The 26,052-nt window shown below is 41.7% G+C and overlaps 1 protein-coding gene across 6 annotated transcripts in view; it reads right to left on the bottom strand.

The window, feature by feature from the left end:
* The window catches only part of Metap1d (methionyl aminopeptidase type 1D, mitochondrial), a 92,846-nt gene that overhangs the window by 55,035 nt on the left and 11,759 nt on the right, over positions 1–26,052 (bottom strand). For 3 of the 6 annotated variants that reach the window (XM_029557281.1, XM_029557282.1, XM_029557283.1), the window contains exon 2: positions 5,114–5,542. The exons of the other annotated variants lie outside the window; for them this stretch is intronic. In XM_029557281.1, the coding sequence (XP_029413141.1) occupies positions 5,114–5,210 (97 nt within the window). In that variant the 5' untranslated portion in view covers positions 5,211–5,542. The remainder of the gene's footprint in view (positions 1–5,113; positions 5,543–26,052) is intronic. 6 annotated transcript variants of the gene reach the window in all.

The raw sequence follows: 26,052 nt of genomic DNA, 5'->3' as shown, positions 1-26,052 counted from the left end.
ATGAACCACCATACCCAGAAATGTTCTTAAATTATTGAACTGAATTTATATTTATAATGAGATTAAAAACAACCACTGTCCTTCCCTTTTCACTTCTAAGAAATTAATTTTCTATTTTAACTTCCAATGTTTACATATCAAAATCTATGTGTCATATAGTTGACAGCAAAACAAACATTTTTTTCTATAAACCTTTCAGAGATGCCCATGATATTATTGATAAATGAAAGACCAAGTTGCAGACTATGGACAGGACAGGATCATTCATGAAGCTCATGTACACACACACACACACACACACACACACACACACACACACGGTGGGGAACACTCGCATATCTACAGAAAAAAAGTCTACTTGAAGGTAATCACCAAGTTTTCTGCTTAAAGTTCTTCAGCATTTGTCGACTGACTCTTGAACAGAGCTCCAGATTTTTGTGATGGCTTAGAAGGGCTGCAAGTCTGGCTCCACCATCTCTGCTGCCTGCTCCATTTTCCCAGTCTCTCACTGCCCTCCAGCTAGAAGGGGCCCCTTTCTGTTCCTCAGACACACTAAGCCCTTTCTGTCTCTGCATTTGCCCTTTCACCAGCTACCCACATCCTTGGCTCATTCACGTCTTTCAGGGCTCAGCTTAAATGTCACTTCATCAGTGAGACCTTCTGGACCACTCTTTCTAAAGTGGTCTTCCCAGTTACTCATACCCTCTTAACTCTATTTCCTTCAAGCCCCTTTTCCATTTTGTAGTTGTCATGTTTATCTGTCCAATTGTGTCTTATGGCTCCCCAATAGAATGCTGTACCTCCCACACATGCCAGCCCACCACGCACTTCAATCACTTGCCAAATCACCGGGATGCAGTTGTGGGGAATCTGTCATTCCCTTTCTTTAGGACTTTCAGCCTGGCAAAATCCTTATCACTGTGTACCTGGATTTTCTTCTTTCAGAGTCTAATTTTTAAAACATACTTTACTTTCCTGTCAAAAGAGCTATCCACATAAACAGAGACAATAGCATGTTACAAATTATCATTAATTCAACCTCTACCTGAAAAGCAGGGGATGAGTCAACTTCACACAAACTTCCATACAAATGATAACAGAAGGCAAATAAAGAAAAAGCTAGTTTGAAATGACAATGTAATGTATATGTATGAAATCATGCATGTGATCATAGGTGTATAAACACTGCATACTCTTCAATATCCACACACATTTAAGATAATAATCCTAGACACAGCAGTTTTACATGACAGTGGGGAGCTTTCTAGTATTTACCATCTCTTCTGGTATCTGACATACACCTGGCAATTTGGACATTTGTGGAATGAAGGAATGAGTCTACTTCTTCCCAGTTCCTGTGATCCTGGCATATTCAAACTCATTCTTCTAGAGGCCTTCCCATGGCTCTCAAAGAGGAGCTGGGTTGTGGGAACCAATGTGCTTACTATTGTAAGTAATAATCCTCAACCCTTTACCCGGCAACTTTATGTCATTACCCCCTTTCCTCAGAATGGGACGGTGGTACAGAATGAGCCACTCTGAATCACTTATATAAGCTTAATAAAATTTCCTACAACTATGATTTCAGTATAGAGACTCAAATTTTCTGCTCAATCATGTGACTATCCATTCAGCCATATTATCTATATGTCTCAGAAACTGAAACGCAAGGTGGGAGCACTAGACAAATCTTATTATTATATCATATATAAAATTATGATTATATATGCTATATATACACATTATATGAGAGAGGGAGAGGGAGAGGGAGAGAGAGGAAGAGAGAGAGAGAGAGAGAGAGAGAGAGAGAGAGAGAGAGAGAGAGAATCTCCCTGAAGCCCCAGCCTGCCTGGAACTTGCTACATAGACCAGGCTGACTTTGATTTCAACAGCAATCCATCTGCCTCTGCCTCCTGAAGGCTGAGATTAAAGGCATGTACTACCATGCTCGGCAATAATATGTCATTATTTTAAATCTCTTGGTTTTTGAAGATAGGGACTTACTATGCAGCCCAGGCTCTCCTGGGAACTCACTGTATAGCCCAGGCTGGTCTGGAACTTGAGATCCTCTTGCCTCAGCCTCCCAAGTGCTCGGATTACAGGTGTGAGACACCACACCTGATTTAAGAACAAGGGGCTGAGGAGATGGCTCAGTTGGTTAAGTGCTTCCTATGCAAGCATGAGGACCTGAATTTAGATTTCTAGTATCAACATTCCAAAAAAAAAAAAGCTCCAGGTGCAACAGTACACACCTGTAATCTTAGCACTGGGGAGGCAGAGACAGGTAGGTGGATCTTTAGAGTTCCCTGGCCAGCTGAATTGAATTGATAAGCTCTAGGTTTATTGAGACTCCGTCTCAAATAATATGGTGGCGAGCAACTGAGGAAGACTTTTGATATCCACTTCTAGACTCTACTCACATGTGCATATACATGTACAAGCGTTCATACACACAGGTACACACCCACACAAAGACACCACACACATAACACACACACAAATGAAACTATGATATGAAAGCAAAAAGCCTTTTTACTTTCTGTAACAAACAGAATGTCTAAGGAGGCAGCTGCAGTTCACTGTGACAACTGTGAATGCTTTAAAAGCCTAACTTAAAAAGAAAAAAAAAATCTGTGATGAGAGGGAAAAGTTCATGAACTACCAGGTTAAAATATGGAATTTCCCTAAGGAATGAATAGGTTTCAAGCTCAGTGGTAGAGTGCTAGCATACAAAAGATTGTGGGTCCCATCCCCAGGAAAACACACACACACACACAAATTAATTAAAAAAAAATCACTTGCTTAAAAACTTTTGCCAGGCATGGTTCATGCCTATAATCTTAGCACAGGATGATTGCCCAAGTTTGAGGCCTGCCTGGTCTGCACGGTGAGTTCCAGGTCAGTCAGAGCTACATAGTGAGACCAGATTTCAACAGCGATCATCAGTAGCTAAAAGTGTGATAAATAGCACAGGAATAAAACATGTGCCCTAAGTACATGGATAGAACATTTCCTATGATGTATTCTGCACAAAAACCTGATCTCAAATCTGATGAACAGAAGTGACAGGGCTACCAGTTCACAGGATACAGGAGGGAAAGGAGGCTACGTGGAATAAAGGGAATAAAGGCAGCAAATTCTATGAGAACATCGATAGAACAAATGGCCTGGCTTCTTCAGTAAGCAAATCACAAAGAAAACAAAAGAGAGGGAGAAAAAAACCTATAGAACAAAAAGATTAAAAACAGACACCAGTCAAAATGCAGTGTGTGGCTGTGTTTGCTTCTCAATTCCAGCAACGATGCTAGGAAAGACGATGAGGAAATCCAGCATCGAAAAATTGACACTAAGAGCATTCTCAAATATAGTAAGGTATTTGTGTAATGATATTTGGATGTGTATGTGTGTAGGTGTGTGTAATGTGTGTTGTGTGTGCATGTGCACATGTTGGCCCAAAGTTGATGTTCGGTGTCTTTTTCAATTACTCTCCACTTTTTTTAAGGTCTGTTTTATTTTTATTTATGTGTATGTGTCTGCACAGCGTTCAGATGCATGTGCAGGCCAGAAGAGGGCATTTGGAGTCCCTAGAGCTGGAGTTGTGGTGGTTGTGAGCCATCCAATGTGCGTTCTGGGAAATGAACTCCAGTCCTCTGTAGGAGCAGCAAGCACTCTTAACCCCTGCTCCATCTCTCCACCCTCCAGTTTATTTATGGAGCCATGGTCTCTCAATGAACCCGCTGTTCACAAATTCCAGCTAGTCTAGGTAAGCAGCTTGCCCTGGGGATTCCATCTCCACCTCCCAAGGTTGTGGGAGCTGCCATACCTTCCCAGAAATACATGGGCTCTGGGGACCCAGACAGTAGTTATCACACCCAAGCACAAGTAGTCTATCCACTGAGCCACCTCCCAGCCCCTACAATGGCTTATTTATATTCTAGCCATGTGTGGTGGCAACCACCTTTAGTCCCAGCACTCAGGAGGCAGAGGCAGGCAGATCTTTGTGAGATCAAGGCAGCCTGATCTACTCAGCAAGTTCTAGACCAGCTGGGGCTACAGGGAGACCCTGTCTAAAAAAATTATATTCTAATATTTTAGAGATGCATCCTAAAATATTTACAGACACAGTGATACATCTAACATTTCAACCACACATTATCTGTGGAGGAGTACAGGGATGGGTGTAAGGTGACTGGGATTTCAATGGATGATGGGTTCATGGACCTTCATCATACTATACTGTCTAATGTATATTTAAATTTCTCCATAGCCAAATGCTAAAACGGGGAGAAGGAGGCAGAGAGAGAAAGAGGTTTCAGTCAATCACTGTATTACACATCAAAACACATCCATAGTAGCCTCCTGTAGTCCTAGCAACTTGGGAAGCTGAGACAGGAAGATCTCTTGAGCCCATGAGTTTGAAGCCAGCTTGAGCAACCTAGCAAGACCCTGTCAGAAAACAAAATTAAAGACAAAACCTTCATAGTCATGTCATATCCCACATAGTCTAACAGTTCCATCAGTATTACCCTAGATATTTAATAAAATGCAGATGTCCAGGCTTTGCCCTAGATCCACTATCCAATAACTCTTTTCACACACTTAAGTTCCTTATATAATTAACTCATTATTTAATTCAAATGAAAGTTTGAGAACCATGGGCTGGGCATTTTGTGTCAGGCTTTACTTTGTAGTTCCTACGGGAGAAAATCAAAGAATAGAGATAAACTAACTGGTCAGAGTTCACTGTGAAACCCAGATAGAACTGCAGTCTTTCAAATCTTGACTTTCCAGTTTGCTTTTCAAGAACCAACTCAGCAACATGGCCTCATGTAAAATATATTATCACTAGCTTTTAAAACTTTGGTTCAGATTCCACCAGAACTAATTTACCCTTTTAACCCTTGAAGATTAACACACACACACACACACACACACACACACACAGAGTCCACTATAAGATATCTTAAAAAGAGGTCTGTCAGGTTGTAAGAGATAGCTTGGCATTCTGATAAAAGTGGAGGTGTTTATGGCCAAATCTCTGGGATTTGGCTGAAAATTGAAGGCCCATTTTCATTTGCTAAAGCCTTAACATAGGAATGTAGTTGGGAGTCACCTGCATGCTGTGGGTGAAGATCAAGTGTCAAGGGCCATGTCCTTTTCCATGGTGAGGGTTCTGGAGGCCAATTTTTTTTTCTAACCAAAGAGGTCATTGGTTGGGCTTTGTGGCTTCAGTGTCTCAGAGTTCCCCTTGTTTGCAAAGACGTCCTTGGCTTCCATGCTTGGTAATGGTCTCAGTAGGTAACCAGAGAAAGTACGAGTTGGGTACTTTTTCTGTATCCAAAATGGCTACATTAATATTCCTCTCCTTTTTGGTACTAACCCAAGTGCTCTGATTTTGAGTTAAGGAGGACTAAAGGAGAGATGCACAGGTCTTGGATGAGCACAGCCCAGTGCTGGAGATCGACCCCAAGGCTTTATGCATGCTTGGCAAATTCTCTGGCACTGAGGCCAATCTCAGTTGGAGCATTCTAGTAGAGAAAATCTGAAATGTACACAAGTTGGGAGAATTTTACAGTAAGTAATCACATTCACCACCTAGAAGCTGGCATTTCACTGCACTTGCTCTCCAGGACATTTTTAAATACCTCACCATCTATCTACCAATTCATCTTTTTTGTTGGTTCTTTTGTTGAGATTACGGGTAAAGCCACAACCACACATGTGGTTTTTCTTATCTTTTTCTTTTAAAATGCATGTCAAAGTAAGACTCAAAGATCAAGATCAGTTCCTCCCCATCACTATGAGACAACATGCCTATCATTTAACTAGATTTCAATATGTATTTACAGATTCCTTTTTTGTTTTTTTTTGGAGATAGGAGGAAAAATGTACATATCACATACATAAACAAATACTAAGCAACCATTCAGTGACCTTTTGACAAATGTACAAAACCTGTAAAGATACAAGTTACTACCAACAAGCTGGGCATCATGGCTCACACCTGTAGTCCCAGCACTTGGGAGGCAGAGGTAGGCAGATCTCTGTGAGTTCAAGGCCACCCTGGTCTAATAGTGAGTTCTAGGCCAGCTGGGGCTACAGAGAGACCCTGTTTCAAAAAGACTGAAAACAAAAAAATCCCCAAAACAAAAAAACAAGCTACTACCAACATTCTAAAAGGTTCTCTCTGCTCCCTTCCCAGCAAATTCCCACCTTACCCTATACCTATAGAAGCTGGGCTCTGATGCTGTCACAGTACTGGGTGAGGTCAGGGACTAGAATCACTGTAACATTTCCCCAGTATAATATCTTAGGTCAGAGAGAGATTAATTCTTTTTCTCAGATCACATTAACATGACATGAAACAAAAACTTGAGCCCCTAAGCAGTTACTTTAATGCTTTCCCCACTTGACTATGGACCACATTTTCATTTCAAAACTTCTAAGTTAAACTGAAATGAAATTCATGACTTCTGATTCTAAGCAAGTAGACAATTTTTCCATAACCTTTTATCAAGGCAAACTTACAAGAATTGCTAGTACAGAGGAAAATAATCATGAATGCATTTTAAAAGAGACTAAAAATAATTCACATAGGAAATGCAATTATGCTTAATTACATTGGCTGATAATATTCACCCTGCAATCTTAAAAACAAGTGTTTGAAACATGCTCTAGGCAAGGAAAAGCCCTAGCAGATTATACAACTAAAAAGCATATATTTGCTTAATATCTGAATTTTTATAATGCCAAATCGAATACAACCCAAATTTCAAAAATTAATGACTATTATTTCTTAGGCATGCAAGAAAAGCAGTAAGAATATCAAGGATATCCTCAGGATATGAGAAAACTACCAACAAACACCATCTTTTTATTTGTGTAATAACTGCTGTCATTCTTTTTGTAAGCAGCAATCAGAAGATGTCAAACAAATTCTGCCTTTGCTGTGAGTACTGATAGATGCCTCTGCTTGTTTTTATTAAAAACAAAACAAAACAAAACAAAAATGTTCCCTCCAGTAATTACCAACCCTGGCGAAGTGGGGGCACTGCTGGGATGTTCAGCAGCCTCTGGGCAGGCGGAGATGCAGCAGAGAAAACCACAGAGCAAACGTGAGTGCCGGAACACATTTTTCTTTGGCTCCCTTGGGGATCCTGTGACTCAGAGTCTTAGGTTCCCTTAAAGGGAAAAGCAGAGGTCTGCATGGGGGCAGGGTGGGATCATGTTTATCAGTCACAACAGTTCATCTGGGCCTGGGTCCAGGTAGTCTGCATGTCTAAATTTGATGAAATATAGGCGCCACCAGGTAACAGTAGTGGTCACGGAGCTTGCCAGAAACCTGTAACTCAAAACTAAAAAATGAAATTAAAAGACTACTTAGGCAGGCAATTTCTTTCTTCGGGATGCAATAACTGCAAACTACAAAGTGGAAAGAATAGACAATGCTTTGTGTGTTTTAAAGGTTTCTTCTTCTTAATGTGATACAACATCCAGGCCAGAAAAATATACACAAATATTTTCAAACTTGCATTTCAATATGGAACTGTAATGTGTCAGCAGACCTGCTTTCCTCTTCCTCCTTTCCTTACCACATTCTGGACAGTTCCGCCTGGGGCAGGGAGTAGAGGCCGGGAAGGTCTTGGGTGTATCCGGAGGGCAGGTACATGGGGCAGTGGTGAAGGAGCAGCAGCCTGACCCTGTCCTGTCAATAAGCCTTAACCCCGACCCTTGGGCCCCTGAGCTGCCTCTTCTCTGTCTAGCCTCTTCCCTAATTGCTCTAAAAATGACTCTTCATTTAAAAGTACCTTTGTGTAAACACCCCACAGGAACTGACAGTCATCAGAATTACCACTCAGTTCTAGTTTTTAAGAAATACAAGGAAAGTCTTTCATTACGGTAGGACTCTGAAAAACAATTTCAACTGCTGTGCAAAACAATACTCAGGCTCTTTTAGCTTACTCTGCAGGTGACATTAATTTTGACTTTTAAGACTGTTTACAATGAAACATTAAATCTTTTGATTAAGTTATTTGAGAGCAAAGATGTAGTGATTTCCCACCCTCTGCAAGAAACAGACTGCTTTCCTTCTAAGCATCCCATAGGGTGAAGTCCTCTGCCTCATTCCATTCTATGAGGCCTCCCTAGAAATTCTAAAAGGATCCACATCATTTTTACCTACATGTGAAAATGCAAACAAAACATTCAAACAGAGAGTTAAGAAGTCCTGAGGTAAAAGTTTATATCGTTGTTGTTTGAGACAGCAGCTCATGAAACCCTGGCTAGCCTCAAATTTGCTATGTAGCTGAAGATGACCTTAAACTTCCGGTTCTCCTGCCTCTGCCTCCTAAATACTGGAATTACATGCATGTTCCACACTTAGTTTATATGGTGTGAGGAGGGACTGTACCCAGAGCTTGGTGCATGATAGGCAATTACTTTAGCAACTGAACTACATCTCCAAGCCCTTGTTTTGATTTTTAAAATATTATTATTGTGTATATGTGCATATTGATATGTGTGAGTGCAGGCAGACAGGCATGTGCCACAGTCAGAGGATAACTTTCAGAGTCAGTTCTGTCCTTCCACCATGGGTTCTGGGGCTCAGACTCAGGTCATCAGGCTTGTGTAGCAAATGCTTTTATCCATTGAGTTATCTCACCAACCCTGCTGCTGTTTTATATAATAAGATCAATTTGACCTTGCAGACAAGAAAATACTTTTTTACAGCTTGTGGCTTCATATATATGTGCAAAGATTTATGTCAACATAATTTTCTTTTTATTCCCTGCAAGCAGTTCCCAGAGTCACTGAATTATTATTTTCCCAATGACAAGACAGGAAAGCCATTTGTTGTCAATTTTATGAAAGGAAACCAGACCTGATATTTTCAAATCCCAAGTTATCATTCTGATTGAGTATAGGCTAATTTCTGCCATTTAAAATGATTTATTTAAATAGCTCAAATTAAATAATTCTCTCTAGAGGTTTTGTTGTTGTTTTTGAGGCACTGGGGATTGCCCATGCTAAGTACATGCTCTATTACTGACCTATGTCCCCAGTGCTCTTTTAATTTTTATTTTAAGAGGATCTCACTAAGTTGCTCAGGCTGGCCTTGAATTCACTCAAGCCTAGGTAGGTAGGCCTTGAGCTTGTAACCTTCCTGCTTGCCTCCCATGAAGCTGTGATTACATGCCCCTACTATGAGGCCTAGCTCTCTGTGTATTACTAATACTGAAAAAGTAAAAGAAAGTCTCCTTTGCTGTTCTATTTTTTTCCACAGTACTTACCACTTTTAAAAATACTTAGTACATTTGTTGATTGTCTGTCAATGCAGGCTTGTCAAAGGTAGAACTTTTTGTCTATGTTGCTGTACTATAGATGACTACAGCAGTGTCTGGTTCAATAAGTGGTTTTAGAATTAACAAGTAAATGGTTGGATACATTTAGTGAACACTCTTATTAAATAGGCTGTCTATCTATTTCTACTTATCTAGCTTACCCTGCATTTCAGTATACAATAAGCTGTCTTACGGTGGGCATGAAAGAAGACTGCCTATGCTTTAGCTGTTTTAATCAGCTACCCCCAATTCTTTTCCTCTCTCTCCGATAACAGTAAAATTGTATGGAGGAAAAGTCTTATATTTCAGAACTGAAGTGGATCTTAGAATTTACATAAATCTGAGGCCCATGGGCTGGTCAGATGGCTCAATGGGTAAAGGCACCTGCCACCAAGTCTCATAGTTTATCTCCAGGTCCCACATGGCGAAAAAAGAAAAGAAGAGAAAAAGAAACCAACCAACCAGAGATCAAGTGTTCTGTTGAACGTGCAGACCCTTGGGCCCTACCCTACACCTACTGCCCTAGAATGCCTATGTTCAAGTAGTCTATAGTCTAGAATGTATACCATAGTAAACCAATTAACTAACAGTTATAATATAGCATGAGAGCTGTCATCAGGATGATAATGGAAGCCAATACTGGTACTATGAGTCAAATGATACCTGAGGTGAGTTTTAAGAATGTGCAGAAGTTAGTGCTAGAGGAAGATTAGTAGCGGTGTGTGCACGTCACACATAGAGCACAGATCAATAGGCATTAAGGCTTGAGCAAACAGGATCCACCACAAAATCAGAGATTATTCTGGGGGTCAAAATATGAACACACTGTTTGTTGAAGGCTTGGTCATCAACCTGTGGTACTATTTGGGGGTAGTGGAACCTCTAAGAGGTAGGAGCCTGGGGGAAAAATATTTGGTTATTGAGGGAGTGTTCTTTGTGGGATGTTGGAACCCTACCCCTTTCTATCACCACTGTAAGGTGAGCAGCTTTCCTCCACCATAATGCTCCTCACAATGATGTTCTGTCTCAAAAGCAGGTTCAAAAGCCATGAAGCCAATCAGCCATAGCCTGAAACTTCCGAAGCCATGAGCAAAAATAAACCTTCCCTCCTTTTCAGGTGATTTATCTCAGGTATTTGTTACAGTAATGGGAAGCTGACTAACAGGAGGGCTTTGTGTTCTAAAATCAGGAGTTTCAATTCTATCTTAAAACTAGTATATTAGAGGCAGACTGGAGGAAGGGAGGTAAATGAAAAAGCTATTGAAGTATGTCAGGGAACAAATGATGCAGGTCTCAGGGGGAATCATCCAAGAGGCAGAATCTAAAGGGGCAACTGACAAGCTTGTATCATCCCACCAAGAAAAAGTTACTAGCGAAGTTCAAATTTGAAAACAAAACAGAACAGAGCTACAAGAAGGGCTTCAGTCATATTTCAAACGAATCCACATTATAGAGAAAGCATTTGTAGCCCTTTTGCAATCTACCATGTTAACATAGTGTACAGATGTCATATAATCTGGATCCTGAAGACCGCTCATGCTTTATCATCTGAAACTTGGCCTTGCCCCAGGACCCTCAGGCTATATCTGCTTCAAACAAAACATGTTCTCTTCATCTTAGGCCTTTAACTTACTGTTTCTCTACCTTCAATACTGTTGTGTTTCCCTTTTGTTCAACCTTTCAGTTTTCTAAAATGTGAACTTCTCTAATTATTTAAGACCTGAGTAGGCAGCTTATTTCTGTGCTTCACAGTCATGGTGTACCCCAACCCTCATTAACCATCACCATCACCATCACCTTCCTACATCTAAACCTTCCACTAGGGTGCAAACTCCCCCGGGGCAAGAAATGTGCCTTTTTCACTATTGAAAATTCATGTTTGGTAGTAGACTAATTACTAATTACTAAAGACTGTGACTAATCAAATGACAAGATATGAAGTAATTAAAGAATTAGTAAAGGTGGACAAAATGTGAGCCATGGATAAACAGTCTTCAGACATTAACAGTTATTTTGCCCATGATTTAACAAGAAGATAAAAGGATTTACAGAAAGCCTTGAAAACTTTTCATCTCTATATCAAAGGTGGTTAAAACCCTGAGAACCAGAGGCTGGAGAGATGGCTCAGTGGTTAAGAGTACTGACTGCTCTTATAGAGGACCCTGGTTCGATTCCCAGCACCCACATGGCAGCTACGAACCATCCTTAACTCCAGTTCCAGGGGAATCCGAAGCCCTCTTCTGACCTCCACAGCATTGCAACACGGGCGCACTCACGTACATACAGGCAATACACTCATACACATAAAATAAAAATAATAAAGTATTTTTTAAAAAATCCTGAGAACCATTCGTTAAGTTGGGTATCTGTTACTGTGTACAGAAAAATGATTGCCAATTAGATTAAGGATATCCCACAAAAGAAATGATAAATCTACGGTAAAAGGAAACATACACTATATATAAAAACATACTTCTGGCTGAGATGTATCAAAATTCATTTCAAAGTTAAAAAAATAAAAAAAGATACCCACTGCCTCTTTCTTTCTTACTTATTTTTGTGTGCTACAGATTGGACCCAGAGCCTCACCCATGCAGGGCAAGTGCTCTACCACTGAGCTGCACCTCTAGTCCTACCTCTCATAGATTAAGGCAGGGACCTGTACAAGATCAGAGAAAACCACACACCTTTTAAAAGATCAGGAGCTGAAACGCAGATGATACAGCTGAATGGCTTGGGAGAACCAAGGAAACAGAATCCTGCTCACACACAGAGGCAAGAATTCTTGGGAAGTCAACTGGCAGCACCAGGACTCCAGACATAAGGAAGTGAAGTTGAAATCAGAAGTGCATGAAGTCTGTTTAAAATGCAGTGAAGCCCTCAGATCTCATCCTCTACAAAGTGGGATGACTACTCTAATTACCCCAATACCATTTTCATCAAAGACAACAGGATTTGTTTCAGGAGAAGGTGAAACAGGTCTCTAACTGGAGAATGCCAAGACAGGGCTGGGGTGAGTGGGAAGAGCTGATAAGCAGGAAAGGATGAAGTGAACACTTGCATGCCAGGGTGCTGAGACCTACCTTACCTGCCTGCCTTCCCACTTGGTTTCCAAAACAGCCAGGCCTTCACCTTTTGGGCAAATTCTGCCAGTTTTTCTTCTAAAGCCTTTTTTTCTGTTCTAGGATCCAATCCAGAATTCCATAGGCAATTCATTTTAAGTCCTCTTAATCATCTATAGTCCTGTGACAGGTCTCAGTCTTGACTTTCACAAGCCCATTCAAACTTTTAATGGTACACTCTTATATGGAACCAGATAACAATGGATGGGAAGAAATGCAAGAGCAGCTGGTAGAAAAGAAATGCCACGCCACAAATAAAGTAGGAAAACTCAGAAGAAACAGTCTATTTAGAGAAGAAAAATTCTAGAAAACTATTCACAATATATTCAAGAAAAGTAATACAGCTACAAAACAAGAACAGAATATTACTTTTTAAAACAATGTATTTACTATTTTTTATGTATATGAGTGTATTGCCTACATGTATATAAGTGCACCTGTGTTGTACAATGCCCACAGAAGTCAGAAAAAGGTGTTGGATTCCCTAGAACTGGAATTACAGATGGTTGTTAGCTGTCATGAGGGTGTTAGGAATCAAACCCAGTCCTCTGCAAGAGCAGCTAGTGTGTTTAACTAATAAGCCATCTCTCCAGTCCCAAGAACAGAATAGTCTTTAAAAAAAAAGAAAAAAAAGAAAAAAAAAAAACCTTTCAGGGAACAAGACAGACTTCCATGGGTCAAAAACATGGCAACAGAAATGAAAATTTGAGTTTAAGATGTAGAAAATAGGGGCTGGAGAGATGGCTCAGCAGTTAAGAACACTGACTGTTCTTGCAGAAGATCTGGGTTTGAATCCTAGCACCCACATGGCAGCTAACAACTGTCTGAAACTCCAGTTCCAGGGGATCCGACAGCCTCTTCTGTCCTCCATGGACATTGCACGACACAGATGCACTTACATGCAGGCATAACACTCATACACATAAAATAAAAATAAAATATTTTTTAAAAAATATGTAGAAAATAAACTTGAATTCTCCCACAAAGGAGAGACATGGACTAAGTCCACAGGGGAAAGAGGAATTAAATGAACAACCATACAAATGAGTATGCAGTTTAAAAATGTGATATATATTAGGCACTATAAACCATACTGGAAGAATATATTTTGGGTGGGTGGTCTCCTCTTCAAGTGGAAGGGTCAGGAAATCCTTCTGACAAAGCTAAGACTCCAAGGACAAGCAGGAACTAACCAGATGAAGAGCCAGAGAAGAGCACATGCAAAGACCAGAAGGAGGAAAGGGCTTAGAGAGTCCGAGTGCCTTAGAAGCAAGCCAGGAGACTAGTAGAGGAACTGCAGAGCGGAGTGAGAATATGAACACAGGGGCCTTGAAGGTCAGGTTTGCACAGTGAGCGCAAAGGGAAGCCAAGAAAAGGTTTTAAGGAGGAGCGGAGTGATTCAATGTACTCCCCTTTTTTGGCAGTCCTGGGGACTCAACCCAGGACCTAGTGTGTGCTAGGCAAGCATTCTACCACAAGCCACAGCCGTAGTCCCTAGTGTATTTTTTTTTTTTGGTCTCTGTATGTTGGGGTTGGGGGGGTAGAGATGCAAGCCATGGTGTGTGAGTGGAGGTCAGAGGACAACTTCCAGGAGTGGATTCTCTCCTTCCACCATGTACATTCTGGGGTTTGGACTCAGGTTGTCAGGCTTGGGCAATAAGTGCCTTTATCCATTGAGCCATCTTACTAGCCCATGAATACAGTTTTTCCTTTTTCAATTAAAAAAAAATTTTTGTGTATGTGTGTTTTGTGTGTAAGCGTACCATGCGTGCAATGCCCTTGGAGGTCAGATCAGAGAGGGCATTGGATCCTCTGGAACTGGAATTACTGACAATTGTTAGGCACCCTATGGGTGCTGGGAACTGAACCCATACTGGGTCCTCTGTAAGAGCAGCCAGTGCTCTTAACTGCTTAGCCATCTTTCCAGCCTTCAAAATACAGTTTACACATATATAATTACTGTGTATGTGATGCCATGGTATATCTGTGTTGGTCAGGGGACTTTTTGAAGTCTGTTTTTTTCTGCTACCTTTAGGTAGGTTCTGGATCTAACTCAAGTTGTCAGGCTTCATTGAGAGCCTTTATCCACTTTATCTTTTTTTTTTTTTTTTTTTTTTTTTTTTTTTTTTTTGTCTTTTTGAGACAGGGTCTTCCTGTAGCCCCAGCTGTCCTGGAATTCACTATGTAGACCAGGCTGGCCTTGAACTTACAGAGATCCACCTGCCTCTGACTCCTGAGTGCTGGGATTAAAGGTGCGCACCACCATGCCCGGCTTCCAAGTTGTTTCTGATCAGAGTGTTTTATCACAGCAATAGAAAGCAAAGTAAAACAATATTTTAGCAAAGAATTAGAAACAACCTCAATGTCCAGTGGAATAGAGAAATAATTAAGTAAATTTTGATATATTTCACTGGGCATGGCGGTGTTTGCCTTTAATCCCAGCACCTGGGAGGCAGAAGCAGGTGGATCTCTGTGAGTTCCAGGCCAGCTGGGCTAGGGATACAGGGAGACCCTGACTGGGGGAAAAAAAGTATACTGGGGGGTATAAAAAAGATTAAGTGGATATAAAACACAGTACAACTTTAAAAGTCCCACAGTCTTTACAAAATTCAAACACTTTAAAAGTCCAATACCTCTTTAAAAACTCAGTCTTTTAACTGTGGGCTCCTATAAAATAAAAAACAAATGCATCTTACTCTACGAGAGGAGAACCAGTGCACAGATACAATTAGATCAAAGCAAAACCAAAGCTGAATAATGTAAATAATTCAGTGTCCAGTGTCTGGGATCCACTCATGATCTTCCTGGCTCCAAAGGATTTCGGTATCCCTACCTCTTAGTCTCTGCCATCCATAGTACATTCACACATCTTTTCTTGTGGGTTCAGGCTAGCTCCATTCCATACCTGTTACTGTCCTTGTTGGCCATTCCACACCCCTGACATTTCCAATATCCTGGAATCTCCACTGCAACTGAGGCTTCACCTTTACCAGGCCTCTCCTGGTGCCAGGCCTCAGCTTCTCTTCATGACCTCTTCAATACTGGGGGTCTTCACTTGAACTAAGGCTGTACCTTCACCAAAGTCTCTCTACAGGCCTCTCATGGTTATCAAGCCTCAGCTTCTCTTTATGACCCCTTCAATTTTGTAACTTTCATGTTGTCAAAACTAGTACCACATGGGAAACTCTTACACATTACCAAGTTCAGCTTCCAGCTTAAGATGCAGCCTTGGCCCCCTCTGAACCACAGCTTCTGTGTACTGATCCTGAGGAAATACTTCCCAGAAGATTTCACCTTAGTGATACTGGTTTCTTGTTAATCACAGCCAATTTTTCAGCCCCAGCTGACTAGTATCCATTGTCACAGTAAAGCACAAATGGTTTCATTTCTATACATTCTTAGTAAAAAAAATATCATACAGTTCTGATAGCATCTTTGAGGGACTCTGAAACTCCCCAGCCATGCCTCCATTGTCTGCATTTCTCTAAGCATATTGTCCAAGCTCCCACAATGCCTCATTAAGCTTTGAGCATGCAGTTTTTTTTTTTTTCCAGCCCCAAGTTTCAAACACTTCCACAATCCTCCCTCAAAAAACATCATGGCCAAGTCCATTACAGCAATAGTTGTATCAAAAGCTGTACACTCTGGTACCAATTTCTGTTCTAGTTTGCTTTCTATTACTGTGATAAAACACTCTTCCCAAAACCAACTTGGGGAGGAAAGGGTTTATTTGGCTTACAGTTCATAGTTCATCATTAAGGGAAGCCAAGGCAGGAACTCAAAGTAGGAACCTGGTAGGAACTGAAACATAAACCATGGAGGAACACTACTTACTGGCTTGCTTTCCCTGGTTTGCTTAGCTAAATTTATACAGCCCAGGCACACCTGTCCAGAGATAGCACTGCCAACAGTGGGCTAGGCCCTCCTACATCAATTAGCAATTAAGAAAATGCCTCACAGACATGTGCACAGACCAGTTTGATGGAGGAAATTCCTCAATTCAGTTCTTTCTTCTGAGGTGACGAGTTTGTGTGAGGTTGACAAAAACTAGTCAGCACAAATATCAGTTTAATATGTATCCTTCAACCTAAATCTTTGTCAATATCTCCGATTATTTCCTAAATAGGGTTCTAGAAGTAGAATTAAATGAGCTAAGGCTAGGGTTTGTACTACAGGTGTAGAACATATGCCTACATGTGCAAAGCTCTTAGTTTTAATTCTAGTACTTCAAAAACAAAAACAAAAACAAATCTGTGTACAAACAAAACCCAAAAATTTCAAAGGGTAAGCACATACAGTCATCAAAATCAATACTGTCCAACTTCTTGGTTGGTTGGGGCATGCCAAAGCTAAAACATTCAACGTGGGGTTGAGGATTAGCTTGGCTGGTATGGTGTTTGTCTAGCAAGCATGAGATCCTCAGTTCACTCCCCCACACATACACACAAACAAACAACAACAAAAACACCACTCTACATACCCACAAATAAGAATTACCTGGGACATCCTAAAACAATTTCAGTGTAATATAATAATATGTTAAGTATATATCTATTTGTGGTTTGTCTTTTTTTTTTTTAAGTGGTGCTAGGGACTGACCCCAGGGCCTCATGTATGCTAGGTAAGCACTCTACTACTGAGCTACCCACTCATCCTTGTAATTATATTTCTTATTATAATGCCCTTCAGTAGGGAGTGAGGTCAGCTTCTGCAGGGCAGACCGCCACTGGCTCTTTCCACAGTCCTCTTCCCATTCTCACACATGTGGCCTCTTTCACAGGCAAAGGTATCTTTTGTTCCTCCTGTCAGCGGCTGGCTTCACCACACACACACTCCTTCACCTCTTCACCTACTACTTTGCCCTCACATCCTGTCTCTTGGAGATGTACCTCCTTGCCCTCCAGTTGTAACACACTTAGTTTTTGCCCTGGCCAGTGGGGTCCTTTCCGCCTGCTTCCCTGCACTTTCAAGTTTCTAGACTCTTGAGACTTGTCATCTCTCTTCTCACATTCTCTAACTCCTGTCTGTGGGTCCTAATTCAAAGGGCTGTTGCTCAGGAAATCTGTCAAGGTGGCTGAGGGGACAATTGGGGCAGATGCATAAACGTGGGACATGAGGAGACCAGGTGGCCAGCCCAGGATTCCCAGGCCTTTGTGGCATGGGGGGTGGTGAGTCTGAACTAAAAGATGGGGCCAGTCCTGCTGCTTGACAGCCGGAGTGCACACAGGCCACCAGGAAAAGCTCTGTGGCCTGGATGAACTCTGAGAGTTGCCAGTTGGAATAGTGACCTAGACAACCAATTAGGGCATATTCAAGGTCTGCTGCATAGAGCAAGAAGGATAGTCTTTTAAACAAGGCTAAATCTTATCCTGTTAAAGAGTTACTGATTTTACTCCCCCTACATTTTCTGGATTTATGGTCACATCACGAACTGAAAGACAAATCAGACAAGGGTACTGAAAATTTGACACACACTGAACTTTCGATTTAATGTTCTTTTATGTAATTTTGGAAACAAACCAGGTATTTGGAACACCGAGGGATCTGGTAGGTATACTTGAGAGAATCTGTACTGGGAAAGAATTTAAGATCAAGGTCAGGATTGATTAATATGCATGCAGGAAGTCATCAACATTGAAGCAATATGAATCTCATTAAATCCTCAATAGCTTCCTATTGCCTGAAGGGATGGGGTGGTATTCTAATGATTAAAGCAATAACATTAAAGTAGAAAACAGCATTAGAAAATTAATCTGGCCCTTATAAAAGAAGCTACCACCAAGTATTAACCACCCAAACTGACTTCCTAAGACTCTCCTTGGCAGCTGGGATTTTTCTTTAATATTCATTGTCTCCTTGTCCCCTGAGTTAGAAGACTCAGCTGAAAAGTAATCGGTGATACGGACATTGGGTGGCTTTCTTTTTTTAACCTAGTTAACAGATAATCCCGCATGGTGAAGCCACCTACTGCTGTCAAGCTGTCTGTCCTCCTCCAGTGTTCACTGGTCTGGGCAGCTTTCTCCTGCTGTGGCCCTCATTCACTTTTCTGGTCACAGCACCTTGCATCCCCTCTCTAATCCCCTGAACAGCTGCTATGCACAGAGCGTGGAGTACGGGGAATGACACGGGGGAGCCGTCTCTTGAAACATCAGTTCTTGGAGGGGTGGGCATTAAGCAGCATCAGCCAGTTCGAGGAGACAGTATGTTCCTTTCAGTTTTGACCTATTTCTATTTGATCATATAGGAAAATCATAATCTTACTTGTGATACAGACATGGTGGTGTGAGGCCCCAAAGGCAGAGTTATCATAGGCCAACCGGAAGGAAAAAAACGGGCTTGATATAGACTGCATAAGTGAGAAAGTTAATTATCCTAAGGTAATATTTCAATTAGCAATAAACTTTCTCTTGTGTGTGTAGGAGAAGGTTTTTTAAAATCATGATCTAGTAGCCTCTTCAAGGACAAAAAATAATCTTTGAAATGCCTACTGCTGGGTAGCCATTTCTTCTGAATTGAACTATTCCCACCTGGGAGAGAAGGATGGCTCTTGTAAGACTCCGGAGACAAATGAAACAGAAGCAGAGGAAGCTCAGAGAGTTACAGATCCACAGGCCTCTCCAAAGTTTATATATATAGTAACCAATTGCTGGAAAAAGAGTTACAGATCAGTAGGCCCCTCCAAAGTTTATACACAAAAGTAACCTGTTGGGGAACCCTGCTGTTAAGGTTGACTCCTTTTAGCAGGGCCCTCCTGTTCTCTGCCTGACTGACCTGGAAAGTGCCTCCAAGCACGGATGCCTGGCCTTATTTGGAACATGACCTTTGGCATAGTTACCTGCAATAAAACTGCCCCCAGGTTTTTTCTGTATGATAATTAGGCATTGCCCTATAGTCAGATGATAGGATCCCCCTGCCACATGTAAATAAAGCATACTATGAGCACCTAAAAGCTGAAGCTTTGGCTGCTGCCTCCACACTACATTTTTCCCTGACCCCTACTGAATAAATGGAGTTGTATCACTGAATCTGACTCCCTGGAAGGTCTGTCGTGCTCACTGGCCGTCCTGACCCAGTTCGTCGCTTCTGCTCCCTTTGTCCGTGTGGATCGTGGATCAGTGGCCAATGGCCCACGAGGGGAGGGAGAGACCCACAATAACCAATTGCTGGAGAAAGAGTTACAGATCCATAGTCCCCTTCAAAGTTTATACACAGTAAGCAATTGCTGGGGAAAGAGTTAAGGATCCATAGGCCCCTCCAAGGTTTATACGCAAAGTAAGCAATTGCTGGGGAAAGGAGTCTCTCTTCTGGGGAACTGCCTGCAAGTGGGACAGGAAGCTCCAGGGATGCATCTTTCAGACCGTCACCCATGCAAGGTTGGGCCTGTAGAGTGTAGAGATGCAGGTGTCTTTAGTCACTCATGATCCTGCAAATAACCCCTAAAAGCTCACTCATTCACCAAGCTAGACTGGGGTGGAATTTTTTCTTTGGTCTGTCATTGGTATCCTATCTGAGATGAACAGAAGTTTGTTCACATCTCCTCCAAAAAAATCATTCATAACAACAGGGGGGAAAAATCACTTTAGAAATGCCTACTCAGGAGAGGGCTCAACTACCACCTGAATTCAATTCACATGGTAGAAAGCGAAAAAGACACCTGCAAGTCATCCTCTAACCTCCACACATACACACCACGTACGTACACACACACACACACACACACACAAAATAAATAAATAAATAAACAAATGTTAAAAGGGGGAGCAACAGATGACTCACTGGATAAAGGCTTTCGCTGCCAAGCATGGTGGAAGGAAAGAATCAACTCCTGCAAGTTGTCCTCTGACCTCCACACATGCTCTGTAACTTATGTGCACATGTGCATACATATGTGCACACACACAAATTTAAAAATAAGAAGAAATGTCTACTTTTTCTATTTAAATGGTGCTTTGTTGTTGTTGTTTGTTTTCCTTTGTAGAGAAGGGTCTCGTATAACTCAGGCTGGCCCCAAACTTGATATGTAGTCAAAAACAACCTTGAACTTCTGATTCTCTGGCATCTACCTCTCCAGTGCTGAGACTGCGTGTGGACCACCATACCCAGTTTACGATGTACTGGGAATCAAACACAGGGCTTCATGCATGCCAGGTTTACTACCAACTAAGCTACAACCCTATCCCATAAATGCTGAGATCTTTGCACATTTCTCACCCACCCTTTTTTTTGACAGGGTCTCACTATGTGATGTAGCCCAGCTGGCCTCAAACCTTCAATCCTCCAGTATCAGCTTCACAAGCGCTGGGATTACCAGTATGCACCATCCCTAGATTTATAATCTTAACACTGCCACTATGAATAACTGTTCACACCCTGGTCCAGCTCCTTGCCCTAGGATACATACAGTATGATGGATGACAGAAGTGGTGTGAAGTTCTGAGGTTTGGGTGAGCGAAGACTGTGGCTTCTGTTATGGCAGTTTTGATTCTCTCTCTCTCTCCCTCTCTCTCTCTCTCATTACTAGTTCCATGTTGTAATGACTATGGCCAGAGTGTCTATTTTTAAAAACAAAGCAAAGGCCTGGAGAGATGATGGTTCAGCTCCTGAGAGCACTGGCTGCTTTTGCAGAGGACCCAGGTTCAATTCCCAGCACCCACATGGCTGCTAACAACTGTCTCCAGTTCCAAGGGATCTAATGCCCTCTTCTGACCTCCATGGGCATTGCACTACACAGGTGCACTTACATACATGCAGACAATACACTCATACATATAAAATAAAAATAATTAATATTTTTTTAACAGTCAGGCATGATGGAGTTCACCTGTAGATCCCAGCATTTGGGAGGCTGAGGCAGGAGAATCATGAGTTCAAGAGCAGCCTGGAACAAGAGAGTGGCGGTTCCAGCCAATAGCTCAACTACAGCCTTCTGAGACCCTGAGCCAGAGGCACCCAGCTAATCACTGAATTCTTGGCTCTCAGATGCTGGCTGATAGAGTATTAGTTGTCTGAAAATTTGTTACACAGTGATAAATAATTAAGCAGTTATACAGGCTATTTATTTGTTTTCCTTTTAAAAACAGGGTCTCATGTACTCCAAGCTGACCTCTAACTCACTATACAGCCAAGGTTGAGCAGAGTGCTGGGACTACCTGCTTGTTTACTGATTTTCCATGATGCTGAGGATAGACCCCAGGACTTCATGTATGCTAGGCAAGCACTCTACTAATTGAGCTACACCACTAGCCCAGGCTTTATTTCCTTTAATATTTCCAGTAGCCCAGTAAGGTAGAGATTCTTTCACCACCATTTTACAAATAAAGAAACTGAAGCTCACAGAGGTGAACTAACGAGTCCCAGTCCATGACTAGCATAACTAGAAAACTACAGTATCAGGGTGCAGACCTAAGCAATCCAACTTGAGAACCTGCATCTTTCGTTATTGTTCATAGCTGGCCTCATACTACTTTTTAATTTTTTAAATTTAATTTTATTTTTGGTGGTACTGGGGATTGAATCCAGGGCTTCATACATGATAGCGAGTAAAGTACCCTTTCACCGAGCTACCTATATGTACCTCTACCCTTCATATTACTTTTATGATCAGAAATAATAGTTGGAAAGCTCATTTTCCCCTAGGAAAAGAAACTCCCATTCCTTCTTTACTGTTTCAGAGGTAGAGAGGCTCCCTCTCAGATTCCTGGGAGCTTTCTTCTGTTCTTCCTTACCTCATTCATGTCTGTTCTCTCTAGAAAGCCTCCTGATCCCCAGGATTTTCAGTGGCCCTGCTTCCTTACCAGTTTCTTTCCCTTTCCCTGCTTCTAAATATGGCCAGATCTCTATTTAAAAAACAAAACAATGGACTGGAGAGATGATTCAGTGACTAAGAGCACTGGCTGCTCTTGCACAGAACTCCAGTTTGGTTGTCAGCACCCACATGGCAGCTAGCAACCAACCATCCATAACTCTAGTTTCAGGGGATCTGATACCCTTTACTCGACTCCACAGGCACTGCATGACATAGGTACACTTACATACATGCAGGCAAAACATTCTTACACATAAAATAAAAATAAATCAAAAAATTTAATAAACAAAGCAAGGGCTGAGGAGATGGTTCACTTAGTAAAGTATTTGCTGCACAAGTATAAGAACCTGAGTTCAGATCCTAACAACCACAAGCTGGGCATCATGGTGCATCTGTCATCACAGTGCTGAGGATGTAGAGATAGGAAGATTCCTAGAGCACGTCGGCTAACTATCCTAGCCAAGTCGGTGAGCTCTAGGTTCAGGAAGAGATCCTGTCTCAAAAATAATGTGAAGAACAAGTAAGGAAGACACCCAACATCAACCTCCGGCCTCTATAAGCATATATACACATGCATGTTTCCACATGTAGGGCTACAGAGCTACACACACACACACACACACACACACACACACACACACACACACAAAGAAAGAGGCAGATCTGGTGGTGCATACCTGTAATCCCAGCAACTCAGGAGGATGAGGCAGGAGAATCACAAGTTCAAGGCCAGCCTGGGCTCAATAGTGAGACCCTCTCTCAAAAAACAAAACAAGAGCAGGGTATGGTGGCAAATGCTTTTAAATCCAGCACTTGGGAGGCAGAAGCAGGCAGATCTCTGTGAGATGGAGGCCAGCCTGGTCTATATAGCAAGTTCCAAGCCAGCTGGAACTACAAGGAGATCCTGTTTCAAAAAAAACCCCTCTGCTGGCTACTTTACCCATCCTTCAAGATAGTTCAAATCTCATTTCTTCTGTGAAGTGAGAGCTTCAGCTCCCAATTATCCTCCCTCTCTCTATTGCCTGAGCACTACAACACCATGCTGCACTGTCATATACATGAGACTATGGGGTGTCCTTCTCCAATTAAACTCACACCTGTTGAGCCCAGTCCAGAAGCCACCTTCATGATGAAATCCCAGGCCTTCACCTCTGCATCCAGTCTGCTCCTTCTTATACTCTGGTTCTTTGGTTATTCTCATCTTTGGATGATTTTTTCCTTCACACTATTGGCTTCTTCTCTTTCGACTTCCTCTACTCCCAGGTTATTCATCCATATAATCACTGTGGCTCTATACAAAAAAGTTTCTGTTCTTATGAGCCTGTAGCCTAGGCTAGACTCTCTAATTCCTCTCCATCTTGCCAAACTTATGCTTCTTTTCTGTTGTTCTTCCTAGAATATTCATTGGAAAATCCCATTCAATCTAACTCTTCACCTTCATACTTTTTTGGTGGGGGGTCTTTTTGAAACAGGGTCTCCCTGTAACTTCAGCTGGCCCAGAACTCACTATGTAGACCAGGCTGGCCTTGAACTCACAGAGATCTGCCTGTCTCTACCTCCTAAGTGCTGGGACTACAGGTGTGTGCCACCATGCCCATCAATTTTCTTTCTTAAGACAGGGTCTCATTATGTAACCCTGGGCTGGCTTGGAACTCACTATGTAGACCAGGCTGGCCTTGAACTCACAGAGATCCACCTGCTTCTGCCTCCCAAGTGCTGTGATTAAAGACATATGGATAAATAGGCCCAGCCCATCCACCTCCACTGCAACATACACAAGACAATACACATTTGGAGAAAATCACACACTATCACGGGGGGGCCACTAGGCCTACACTGTCATTTCAGCTGGGTCAATTCTGTTGGGCCATCCTCCTTACTCATTGTCAGTTTTTTCTACTATTTCCCAATCCTCTACCTCATCTCATCTCTAATCACTGAAACAATGGATAGAAAGTCGAAGTCAATAAAGACAAGGGGCTTCTTCAATTTTCTGTCCCCTCTCCTACCTGAAAAACCTACCTGTGGTGACATCTATCATTTCTTCCAACCCTCGGAGAACAGTCTCCCTGTCTTCCACCATTCTCACACTCACACTTCAGCTGCCCACTCAGGTGGTCATCAGGTCCTATATATTTCACTGTCAAAGTGGCTTCACCAACCTCTTCTCTCACTACTTCGTAGCTCTTACCTAACCTGCATGCCATGTAATCTAGCAGAGATCCCAAAGGGTCACAGAGGCTCTCACAGTTCTCTCTGCCTTTGCACAGAGGTGGTCTGTCTCTCTTCCTCCTCTGACCAATTCTGCCCTGGAGGGCTGAGACCCAGGCCTCCTCTGTGGTGCTGACTTCTCAGTCTCTACTGGATAGTCCACTGCACCAATCACTTATATCCATCTGTGTATCAGTTGTTCCTGCCTCAGTAACTGAGTTACAAGTCTGGTTCTCCTCAAAGACTGGGAACTATGGAGAACAGAATCATATATTTCAAGTCTAGGTCAATGTTACTAGAATCCCCCACTATCTAGGTTGCTTTTGGGTTTCCACGACACTCAAACCAAACCTTCTCTCTCTTCCCATTAATTTCTGCATTACTGCTTTGTGGTTAGACAATGTAGTTTGTAATTTCTTCTTTATACAACTATTAAGGCTTATAATGGCATAGTATATCAAGTTTTATCCTATTTCATATATTTTAGTTTTACTATTGCTACATGTATTTGTAAAAAAAAAGTAATCTTAAATCCAAAGAATCAAATTTAATATTAAATCAAACTTACTAATTATAACATTCTGAACTTCAATAATCTTATGTCTACTTGTCAAATTCTTAGAGGTATATTAAAGTTTCTCAGTATGACTGTGATTTTTAGCCATTTTCCTTTTATTTCTAACAGTTCTTGCTTTATGTATCCTCAGCACATTATTTGATTCATTATTAATAACTTTATTGTAGCATCATTAACTAGTCACTTTCCACTCACTCATTCAAAAAAAAAAATCTTCACTGAGTCTTATGTGTCAGGTGCTTGACACACATCAGGTGAGAACAAAAGAAACAAAAATCCTCATAAGGTCTTACACTCTAGTGGAGGAGACTGACAACAGACAATCATGACAAAGAACTAAATCATACGGTGTCCGGAGAAGTGCTAAGTGCTGTGAGGAGTGCCTTCTAGGACATTTTCAAGATTTGGCTTTTACTCTGAGGGTTTTAAGCAGAAGAATGACATGATCTGATCTACATTTTTAAAAGATCAGTCAGGCAGCTGACTAACGGAGTATAGAGGGAGGGCAAGGATAGAGGCAGAGAGACCAGCAGTATAAGGTCAAGTAAGGCATACTGAATAAAATTGGGTGGTAACCAAGGGAGAGAAGAAAAAAGAGTTGGTTTCTGGGTGTATCTTTTTTTTTTCCCCTCAGACAAGGTCTCCCTCTAGCCTCAGCTAGCCTGGAACTTACTATGTAGACCAGACTGGCCTCCATCTCACTGAGATCCGCCTGCCTCTGCTTCCTATGTACTGGGATTTAAAGGTGTGCACTACCATGCCAGGCTCTGGGTATATCTTAAAGGTAGGTCCAAAAGAATTTCTCAATAGACTGAGTGAGAAAACTGACAGTGATTGGAAGGCTGATGGTCTGAGAGGTTGACAGGACAAAATTACTACCTACAAATTATCACATTAGGGCTGAGGAGATGGCTTAGCAGGTAAAGTACTTGCTGTCCAAGCATGAGGACATAAGTCTGATCCCCAGCACACAAGCTGGGCACTTCAGTACATGGC

This window comes from Nannospalax galili, unplaced genomic scaffold (genome assembly GCF_000622305.1).
Source record: "Nannospalax galili isolate Female #2095 unplaced genomic scaffold, S.galili_v1.0 scaffold346, whole genome shotgun sequence".
NCBI lineage: Eukaryota > Metazoa > Chordata > Mammalia > Rodentia > Spalacidae > Nannospalax > Nannospalax galili.
This window is presented reverse-complemented; position numbering and strand designations above follow the sequence as displayed.